Source organism: Saccostrea cucullata, unplaced genomic scaffold, assembly GCF_032062105.1.
Source record: "Saccostrea cucullata isolate Sc308-1 unplaced genomic scaffold, CSIRO_AGI_Scuc_v1 ctg2572, whole genome shotgun sequence".
In the NCBI taxonomy this organism is placed as follows: Eukaryota; Metazoa; Mollusca; class Bivalvia; order Ostreida; family Ostreidae; genus Saccostrea; species Saccostrea cuccullata.
Genome location: NW_026935442.1, coordinates 144 through 12,228, shown reverse-complemented (window position 1 = coordinate 12,228; position 12,085 = coordinate 144). Strand labels below are relative to the sequence as shown.

General features: G+C 35.0%; 1 protein-coding gene across 1 annotated transcript; it reads right to left on the bottom strand.

Moving 5' to 3' along the window:
• Nucleotides 1–531: 531 nt before the first annotated feature.
• LOC134242858 (uncharacterized) lies at nt 532–9,999 on the bottom strand (the record flags this gene model as incomplete). The annotated part of the gene is made up of 8 exons (XM_062725000.1): nt 532–601; nt 1,235–1,366; nt 1,614–1,730; nt 1,935–1,997; nt 2,428–2,475; nt 4,180–4,311; nt 5,802–5,918; nt 9,936–9,999. Coding segments are annotated over 8 exons (714 nt in total), but the record flags the coding sequence as incomplete, so codon positions are not given.
• Nucleotides 10,000–12,085: the final 2,086 nt, after the last annotated feature.

Here is a 12,085-nt window from a genome sequence, read left to right as displayed (position 1 = left end):
CCATACTCATCTGGATTTTGTCGAAATGTAGCACCGAAAAGGGATAACATTGCAGAAAGAAACCATACTACATGGTAGGATTATGAAGTATTGTTTATTTTTTTTAAATAGTAAATTTTTTCTATGAAAAGGAAAATTCTTATGCATTTACAGTTTGAAACGTTAAAATTTTGGTGTGGGGTGAATCTTTCATGATTCTAGATTTTAGAAGGTGACTCTGAAAAATGCCACCTTATTAACATACAAAGCAGTAAAACAGATGAAAAATACTATTATCACCCTGTGCTAAAAGTTGGTAAATGAAATAAAACTCAAATAATGTAAACAAATACTTTTAAAATGTATTTTGATGTCTTAATACACAATATTACATTATAACAATGTGACCTTAATTTGTGTGAAAAACGATGTGAGCTTAAAAAGTTTGTTGAGCTGTATATTGCCAATTATTTGGACTAGAATTTTTTTTACTACAAAATAATCAACAAAAACAAAACCCAATTGTTTGAGATTTTTTATTTAAAACGTTGAATACACGAATATAATTTTGATAATTTACATTATCCCAGCATGGAAAACATGTCTACTACAGAGTCTGTACCTGAAATAAACCACAAAGGAATTATTCTAGGATCAGAACTGGGTAAATGTACATTAGGCTAATAAACCCTCTGCTCACTCATATAAAATGTTGCTTGAACTTTATTTGGTTTTCCAAAAGATGTGTATTTTATCAGTAAAATACAAATGCAAACAATTATAGCATAGCTTGCGGGGCAAAATTGGAGAAAAAAAAAACAAGTACTTCAACTTGGCAAATCTATAAAGGAATAATAGACATTTATGTCATTAAGAGTTATCTCTCTTATCAGAGTATAAATGAACCTTAAAGGAGATTGAAAAGAATATGAAGTACGATTTGAGGTAAAAGAACTTCTAACGCTAATAATTGCGATGAAATTTAAGCAATTTCCTTCCAAACTAACCTCAACGCGAACAATGGTATTTAAATGTCAGTAAATAAGGACAATTTGTTTTATAATATATATTTTTCAAACAAATTTTGTTCCATTCAATTGTCAAATTTAAAATAAAAATTGAAAACCTTTATTTAGTTTAATTTAAGATCTTTTTTAATAAAAGAGCAAAACACATACAAGTAACACAAAAAACACACTTAAAAAAGTCTTTAGTAAACAATCCCGAGTTTCATGTTTTTAAAAACATATGTTACCTGAACAAATATTGCAATATTTTCTACAATTTTTCTCCCTGAATAAAATCTGACGACTATTGGTACACATATCTTGACCATATTGATTACAGTTAGAAAGTTTGTCCTCGCAGGGTACAGTTATAGTTGGCGCTGCAGGAGAAAAACGGGCTTATGTATTTACAGGTGCATACATGTATTAAAGTAGCAGGAAAATTATCCTGCAAAAAAATATATAATAAAAAAATTTAAATCGTTTTCATGCAGAACATCTTGTATGAACGCTATAGCAAACTCTTTTTTGCACAAAATTTTGAATCAATTTATTTTTTTAGTATTTTTGTAAGTTTATATCAATGGCTATTTTTGTCTACAAATAATAATATCTTTTCAACATTACCCTGACAAAATCCACAGTACAGCGGACAATTTTTCTCAGACCATTGATAGAATGGTCCACTCCTTCTACAAATCTCTTCCTTTCTATATACAGCACAAGGATGGGTGTCCATGCACACTGCAACATAGAATCTATACATGTAAGAAAATTAGAGACATAGTTTCTATTTTAATTAGGTGTGGAAATTAACTATCAAGTTATCTTTAATCACCCCTTTGATTTGTTCTGTTGTATCCATTTTTAATTTTTATGTAGCAAAAGGTATAGTATTGCAAGAAGGTTCTTTCCAAATTCACCATTATGCGCGACAGTCCAATATACCTTTGGGTGTTGTCCATGCAGATGCACCAGTCATGGATGGGTTGCTAGTCGTGGACCATGATTCTGTGCAAATCAGAGTTTAGTAAAATTTAATATCCTTAGTACTCGTATATTGTCATAATTCCACGTACAGTTATTTGATAAACTGGAAAATTTGTTTTGTGATAGCGTAAGACAGACCAATAATCGCATTATTTGATGTCTCTTTAGGCACTGCAAAATCATGATACAAGGATACCAGATATTCGCCATACCCATGTTTGTGAGTTAATTGATAAGTATCTATGATCGAGAGAATAAAAATCTGCAATTTTGGGTTTAGCGAAATCCCGTGGAGGCCAGTTCAGTGAAAGAAATATTTTTATTGCATTTATACAACGCAATACTCATTAATCTTTGCCATTAAACGCAAAATTTTGCGTTTCAAGGCAAAAAAAAATCATTCTGATCAGGCCTCAAAAGGTTTCTTACAAACAGACACTTTTAAACATACTTTCCTCCAGAACTACTGGACCCGCGTTTGCAAAGTTCGATGTCACGCCTGAAAAAGAATTAAAATTATCTCCATTTATTATAAGGCTAAATTTACATGGTCATTTCTTTTAAAACACTCTTTTGTATTTAAGTTACATGTACATGTCTGTAAACAAGAAACACATATAAGCTTACTTAATATTACTAGAAACCACAAATGAAACATCGTCCCATATATTTTACACACTTTTTATGAAGTAAAAGATTGAACGATAAGTACAGTGATGACATTCACTTTCCTCTTATCTCGTGTATAATTGACTTCAATTGGATAAAACTTCTAGCAATGTTTATATCAAGAAGTTCAAGTGTTATATGACTGATAACAAACATTGAACCTAAGGTGAAAATTCTTTCAAATACAGAAGAAAAGGTTTTTCAGCAGGAAAAAATATCAAAATTTCAGTCAAAACTGCTCTTTCATCAAACTCACCTCACAGCATACCTGTTTGAAGTGGCCACAATCAATCCCGGCAAACAGTTCCATAATTTGATTCATCTGAATATTTGCCATCTGTCTCACAGGGCAAGCAAAGGATCTTTTTACTGAACTTTTCTCTTCTTAGATAATTTCAATCAGTAACGATTGTTCTGTGGGCACATGCACATATTAAGTTTTTCGACTTAATGTCCTGAGAGCAAAACAAGGAAATGGTAGTCCCCAAGTTGTGATTTTAAAAATTTTAATGAGTTTGGCGACTCTTTAGGTCAATCAATCTAATCTTTGGAACCAAAGCAATATATGATTAACGGGACAGTGCCATTAACAGTTACTGTACTATCTTCAGGTAAAAAAAAAAGTAATCATATTTACATGGCACAGTAAATAGGCAGTCCAGCAAGATTAACTTTTATGTCCTAATATTGTGAGATACTGAGGTTTTATGATATTAATATAAAGTGAATGTTTATAGAAGTGTAATTACTAGTACGAGTTATGGTAAGATAAAAGTAGTAATATTCTTTGATTTAAAAGATTTTCTGAGAACTTAAAATTATTTTCTTGTTTATATTCACTAAATAAAAATATGTATTACAAATTACCCGTTGCTTTAAAATAATTCGTTATTTCAAGGCTTTTGTGTAAACTTTCTGTAGGGTATCAATGAAAAATTCACACGAGGATCAAACACATTCCAAACAATAATAATTGGATTTTTTGCATTTCGTCATTTTTATTGAAAAAAAACTTGTTGATAAAATTGAATACAGTATTACGCTCTTTTATAAAACTCTTTCCGAAGATATCATCCAAGCGCTGAAGAAGGGTCTATCACTGAGTCAGTCCCTATAATTCAAGAAAATGTTACTGAAATTTTCAATGTAAAACTGCTTTCAATGTAGAGATGAAAGCTCTCTTGAAATTTAAGCTTTTTATGCAGAAGTGTAATCATACATGTAGCTTGGTCTGTCATTTCATTAGAAGAAAAAAAGTGATTAAAGTATAAGTTTATGAGTCGGTAATTGAGCCTTTAACTACGCAATTCAATTACCAGTTCTAAAGTAATTGTATACTTTAAGATGGTGAGTACATACTATAAAGTATGCAAAATGAAAATTATAAGCTGTAGTGGAACTGTACCTAAAGATCTAGTAGAACGTACAAATTATCTTTTTATGTGAAATATTTGTCAGTGTGCAAGACAGAAAGAGGAAAAATAAGAACACTAGTATATGAAACTTCATACAATTCCTTTACAAAGATAGTTACCTGTGCAAATTCCACAAAACTTTCTACAGTTTTCTTCCCTCCATAAACGATAAAGAGGCTCGATGCATAAATTACTTTGATATTCGTTACAATTGGAAAGTTTGTCCTGGCACGCTATTGTTACTGTCGGTGCTAAGAAGGAAAAAATAATGTTTTAAATTTATCATTTTACTCAGCACACGTTTAGTATAAGAATATTTGGGTAGACTTTACCTTACCGGTCCCCAGATCCGCAAGATCCTCGCGCTCATTGGACTATGACGTAACAACTACGTCACTCAACTGAAATTTGCACACTATTCGACTGATTAGGGTTAGTCTTGCACCCACCTGAGAGATTAGGGTTAGTCATTGCACTAGTATTCGACTGATTAGGGTTAGTCTCGCGTCCATCCGAGAGATTAGGGTTAGTCCTCGCACATTATTCGACTGATTAGGGTTAGTTTAGCATCTGCCCGGGAGATTTCGTCTGAACGTCTTAGTCCTTGCATACCATACGATGGATTAGGGTTAGTGAATCGTTCTTTTAGTTAAGTTAAGAAATTCAGTTGTTTCTGTAATTTTTCCAAGATCATAATTCAGATTCATAGGCATTTCCTTCGTTTGTTTACATGGAAGATTGGCTAAGTCCGAAAGAAATGACACTAAGCATGCGCCGCACGTTCAGAATTATTCTTTGTCAATTTTTTCCATGAATAAACAACTATTTATTAATTTTTTCAGAGAACAAGGTTAAAAACTTTGTTTAAAAACAAAGTTTTAAACTAAACTTTTAACCGTAGAATTCAATTTTGGGGTCAAAAGGCCAAAAAACTTCATATTTAAAAATTTTTTCGATCTCATACATACTGAAGTCACCTTCGGCGACACTACATTTTAGCGCGTTTTTCTGGGGACCGGCAAAGTAAAGTCGTACCGCCGTGGCCTTCAATTCGACATTTAGATTCTAGTATATTTCCGACGTATTGTCAATTAACAATGGTAATTTCCATACTTATACTGATACGATTTATCCTGGTGAGCTTGAGATAAAAGATACCATAGAGTGTAACTCATCTGTTTCATACTTAGATATTTTACTTGAAAAAGTTGTTAATGATAATCTAACAACCAAGCTCTGTGATAAAACTGATGGTTTTAACTTTTCAATCGTCAACTTCCCTTACTTATGCAGCAATATACATTGTACCTTGGTCACCTGCGTACGGAGTTGATATCTCTCAGTTGATTCGATACGCAAAAACATGCTCTACGTATAGTACATGTGTACGTACAATTTTTAAAATGAGGTGAATTACTGACATGCAAGTTTTAAGATCAATTCCTTATTTCGCGATTCTAGAGCAAACGCTCTATCCATAACGCCATATTTTTAATTTTTTTTTCCCTTCAGTAGTTTCTTCTCATAGCCTATCTTGTATAATTATTTATGTATTATTGGCCCTGAGTACCCAGAACTGGTCTTTCTGCCCCCAAAGACAAGTGTTGGTGTCTTAACATGAGTGAACATTTCTCAAAAGGGACATTTAACCAAAATAAAAAAAAAGAACTCATTCCAATGATAAGTATATTGTTTCTGTTTAAATCTATGCCATAAAGCTTTTCTTATTTAATACACGTACCTTGACAGAATCCGCAGTATAGTGGACAGTTTTTTGTTGCCCATGGAAAGTATATTCCGGTCTTGTTGCATATCCTCTCCGAATTGAACACTTTACAATTCAATGTATCTCTACAAGCTATCAACTGAACAAGTTTAGATACAAACAAATGAACAGATACAGCTTTTTTTTTAGGGGGGGGGGTCATAGGCATATGTCATTATATGATTAAAGTAGACATTTCTTTCACTACCTATGTCATTTTCAAACATTGTGCAAAAAAGTCTATGAGGATTAATTTTTGTCCAATAGTTTATTATGAAATGTTTAAAACATTTGTCTGCTTAATGGCTGTGTGATGCGTACAGTGTGTGTGTCTGTCTGTGTCTGTGCTTGTCACTCTCGCTTTCAGCTCCACCCCTGGCTAGCAGTTCGCTGCGAAAGAGTTAGCAAAATATGTAAGTCTTCTCTGCCAGGTATAGCCTCTCCGCAGTTAGACCTATGTGGCCCAGATATGGGATCCTCCTCGAGGTAGCAGATGGAAATTGGGTACCTTGCGGCCCCAAGCAGAACCACAGGGTCTTGGAGGAGACTAGGCCCCTAAATGCACGGCATGCATGGCCCACCGGCGTGTGGATATGCCCTGATGCCTGCAATTCTAGCCCCCAGCTATAGGTCAAACAGCCGCACTGCCTTGCGGGGAGGCTTGGGAAAGTCAAAGGCTATGAAAGATAATCCACACAGAAAATCCGTGTAGATGAGCACGAAAGCAAGGGAACGCAATCATCTAAGGAAAGGACAACCCTGAAAGAAAACCACTGTCCCGGGCTTCCGAGTTCAAGGGGTTTTGCTTAGGGCCAACAACCCTAACATGTCAAACAATGCAGCTACAGAAACCTTAACCAGAGAACAAAATGATGGAAGAAGGATTGAAACCACTCAGGATACTGATAGTATGACGGGTGAATCCCCCACCCTGATAGGAGATGTCCTTCGACCAAAAATAACACGTAGAGTGGGCTGCTGGAACGTGCGGACCCTCTACCAAACAGGAAAACTAGCACAAGTGGTGAGAGAAATGGAGCATTACAAGATCGAGCTTCTTGGAGTAAGTGAAACTAGATGGACAGGCAAGGGATCAAAACAACTAGTGTCAGGACATCAAATACTCTACTCTGGAAGAACTGATGAACATCATAGCAGAGGAGTAGCAATAATCACAACAAAAGAAGTTTATAGAAGTCTGTTAGAATGGAAGCCAGTGAATGAACGAATCATAACAGCAAGATTCAACTCAGCCTTTGCCAAACTTACAGTAGTGGTATGCTATGCACCAACAGATGATGCAGAAGACGACGAAAAAGTCTCCTTTTACGACAGCTTACAAGAAATAGTAGACAATACACCATCTCACGATGTCCTACTTATCTTGGGAGACTTAAATGCAAAAGTTGGGAAAAGCAATCAAGGAAGAGAAAGCATCATGGGTAAGCAAGGCTTAGGAGAATGTAACAGCAGTGGAGAGAGACTGTGCACTTTCTGCCAAGAAAACAACTTGATAATTGGTGGAACTATATTTATGCACAAAGATATCCATAAGACAACATGGAACTCCCCAGATGGACATACGAAAAACCAAATTGATCATGTCATCATCAACAAAAGATGGAGAAGTAGCCTTCTGGATGTGGTTGCAAAGCAAGGAGCAGGCGTGGGAAGTGACCACTCATTAGTACTGGCTAAAGTCAAGCTGAAGCTAAGGAAATCAAGGAAGAAAGATCAAAGACCGCCTCCTATTAACATCCAAAAGCTTAAAGATCCAAAAGTTATGAAATCTTTTCAATTGAAAGTGCAGAACAAGTTTGAGGCTCTTATGGAACACCCAGATGAAATTGATATAGAAACATTTAATGAGATACTCTTAGAAAATGCGCAACAAATACTTGGCCCAAGAAAGAGGAAAAAAGAGGGATGGATATCAGAGAACACATGGAAAATAGTAGAACAACGAAAAGAAAAGAAAAAGAAAATCCTGTCCACTAAATCAAAGAGACAAAAAGACCAGCTCCAAGCAGAATATCGAACTATAGACAAAGAAGTTAAGAAAAATGCAAGAGCAGACAGAAAGGCATACACTGAAAAACTAGCTATAATGGAGCAGAACAAGCAGCTTCTAAACAAGATATGCTAACCCTCTATCAAATTACCAAAACACTAGCAGGTAAATTTCAGACAGCAGATTAACCAGTAAGAGACAAAAAAGGAAATGTCTTATCAAAGGAAGAAGATATACAGAAACGATGGAAAGAACATTTTGAGGAAGTGTTCAATACAAATGATACAGGAAATGAGGTCCTGATAACACCAGCCATTAACATACTGGACATTAATACAGATCCACCCAGTATAGAAGAGGTAAAAAAGGCAATAAAGAGATTAAAAAATGGAAAGGCTGCTGGCATTGACCAGATAAATGCAGAGCTCCTCAAGGCCGAAGAGTACTGGACACCTACCATCTTGACAAATATTCTACAGAACATCTGGGAATCAGAAGAGACACCAACCTTCTGGAGAACAGGCCTTATTGTAAAACTTCCAAAAAAAGGAGACCTTTCCAACTGCAACAACTATAGAGGGATAATGCTGCTCTCAGTATCGATGAAAGTGCTAAGCAGAGTGATATTGAACAGAATCACAGACATAGCAGATCCTCTACTGCGGAAAGAACAGGCAGGATTTAGAAAGGGGAGATCATGTGCTGACCAGATATTCACTCTAAGACAAATACTAGAGCAGAGCAATGAATGGAACTCTCCGCTTTACATCAACTTCATCGACTTTACAAAAGCTTTTGACAGTGTTAATCGCCTAGCCTTAGAAAAAATTCTCAGTCATTATGGGATGCCAGATAAAATTATCTCCATCATTAAGATGTTGTATACAGACCTAAATGCCAGAGTTATCTGTGGATCAAGCTTATCAGAGGAGTTCGAATTACAGACTGGAGTAAAACAAGGATGTCTGCTCTCCCCTCTTCTCTTTACATTCTGCATTGACTGGATTATGCGAGAAACCATCAAGAATAAGCGGACGGGAATTACTTGGGCCATGACAGAGATGTTAGAAGACCTGGATTTTGCAGACGACATAGCACTGCTATCACACCGCCATCGTGACATGCAAGAAAAACAAAACAACTAGCAGAAACAGCAAGGAAGATTGGCCTTAATATCAACAACACCAAGACCAAGATCATGAAGGTCAATACTAAATCAGAGGAGCCCATCACCTTAAATAACGAAGAAATAGAAGAAGTCTCAGAATTTGTCTATCTAGGAAGCAAGATCACCACAGATGGGAACTCAGAGGTAGATGTACTAGCTCGAATTTCAAAAGCCACAGGAGCGTATGTTGCACTAAGAAACATCTGGAGGTCAGCAAAGATCAGCACAAACACCAAAATAAGGATCTTCAAGAGCAACGTGCTTGGGGTCCTCCTATATGGTGCTGAAGCATGGAAAGTTACTAAAACCATCTCAAACAAGCTAGATACCTTCCAGACACGCTGCCTTCGCAGAATACTGCGCATCTTCTGGCCAAATACCATCTCAAATGAGGAGCTATACAAAAAGACCAACACCACCCCTCTATCTCAAGTTATAAAGAGAAGAAAATGGCTGTGGATAGGGCATGTACGTAGAATGCACCCAACTTCCATCCCAAGGGTTGCTTTGAAATGGACACCACCTGGCAAGAGAAAGAGAGAAAGACCAAAAGAAACATGGAGAAGATCTGTAGAGAAAGAGATGGGAAAGAACCGCTGGACATGGGGACAGATACAGAAATGGACACAGGACAGGCCAGCATGGAAGTCTCTGGTGACGGCCTTATGTGCTATCCAGCACGAAGAGGATTAAGTAAGTTAAAACATTTGGAATTTTTAACAATCCTCGAAGTAGTAATGTGCCATTTAATTAATATCAAATGTTTAGAAATTTCTTAAATTCACAGCTTCAAAGATTTGTAATGATTGTAGATTTTTTAAGATTGATCAATGTTTTTGTCCTAACTTTTGTTTCATTTCTCGCAAATCTTTTTTTAATTTTCACCAACAAATATGGGAAACGGAAGTTCAATTGAAAGAGTGTAGATTACCTTCAGGTATGACAAAACTAGAAACTTCAGTGGTGGATCTAGTGTTTCCTTGGGGTGTTCCAATTGTTAAAAAAAATTACAGCAAATAAGAGTTTTAATTTTATATTCTAAAATACGGGAAAGAAGTGACGGGTCTACTTTTTATCGAATCAGCAATGCATGAATTTAAACCATGCTATTTATCAATGATGCAGATCGAGCTCATGTTCTTTAGGTGACGAGTTATTATCGCAGTTTTACTTTAATATCTGCTAGATGAAAGATGTAAATTACGCATAGGTATGTTAAACTGTATGCTGTTGCATCATCATATTTGTGATGGACCAATGTTTGTGGACAAAGGTACCTTTATCCACGAATTTACATCCCCGAGAACAATTATTTTGTCAATATGATTATATATTCACTTAATCTCTAAAATATACAAGTAACCGACGAAATTACACTCCCCAGAAGGAAGAAAATATTGCTAATCCGCACAAATAAAAATGATTCCACTGTCATCTGATTCTTTGTTGGTTCCTTTCAGTAAGAAATTATTTTTTTTTACATAAAATGGCAAATAGAAGTACATTTGTACTTGTAGAGCATCTTTGGAAAAAAAACCATTTTCTGGATATAACTGAATAGTAAGATTGTTACCTTGACAGAATCCACGGGTCTTCTCACAATTCCTTCTGGCCCAAGTGTAGTAAGGACCATTCACATCACAAATTGCAGTTGAATTATAAAGAGCACAGTTAGCACTTGGGTTATCATTGCACGTAACAACTACGAATTCATTTAATTTTTGTAATATAAAATTTATTAATCATCACCGTTGCTGGTCCCGAAGCCACTAACGTATTTATGCACAATTAAATTTAATTGAATATAATCAACCTATTTCATTTTTTTTAATTGAAAATTATCCATCTCTAGCTTTGTGCGCTGGGCATCTACATATTTATAAATAAAAATATTGATTTCATAGAAAGTTAACAATTTCTTAATATATTTATTTTTACATTTTTTACACCATAATGAGGCCTAATAAAATACAAATTGTATACCTATCCTGAAATCTATATTTTTGTAACATTTTAACTCTAAACTATAGATCTGTCTGATTGTGTACGTACCGTGGCAAAATCCACAAAATAGAGGACAGTGTTTCCTTGCCCAGAGGTAATAAGCACCGTGTAGATCACATATCACCGTGTCGTTGTAGAGAGAACAATTGGCACTGGGGCTGTCATTGCAGGCTGTGCAAAGAATGAATGATAATTATGTGTGTAATGAAAGTATTAAAATCATGCACAAAAATACCAATTGAATATCTTCTGAATGCATATAGACTGATAGAATTGAAGAGTATGTAATTTCAGCTTTAATCTAAATACAATGTACATAAGTCGCCCGCGTGGCGCAGTGGTTAGAGCGTCTACTCTAGAGTCGCCAAGTTCAAGTTCAATTTACTCACTCTAACCAATTAATGGTACATGAGGTTCTATTCAATTTATTCACTCAAAACCATGTAAATGGTACATGAGGTACAAAAACACATAAAACATATATACATATAATACAGTTGGTCTAGCAGAAGATGATAACTAAGGAGAAGAGACAATATTATTAATTTTAGAAATAAATGTACATATTTTTTTTCAAAGAATCAACATCATTTTGGCACATGACTTCAAGAAACTTGATAATATTTGGATTAGAACAAATTTTTTTGTTCAAATAAACTTTCCTCAGTTGGTTTAAAGCACTACATTCTAAGATATAATGATATTCATCTCCTATCTGGTTACTACTGCATAAGCTACAAACTCTTTCATTTCTCTGAGTACCATTCCATCTACCTGTTTCAGTTGGAAGGTGGTGATTTGCGGTTCTAAACATAACAAAAGTTTTTCTAAATTTAAATAACAGTTTTAAATTTTTTTCGCACTCAAAATTGGTTTTATAAATTCTACAATATATACATGTACAATATATACGAAAACAATATACAAGATACACGTGAAATGGCGGAAATACATTCATATGACGTAACAAAAATAATTATGAAGGACACATTTTTAATATAATTATATGTAAAGGTATACTGAAAGAAATTTAATGAAACTTTCTCAGAATCTCTATTACATATTGCCATTGTGCAA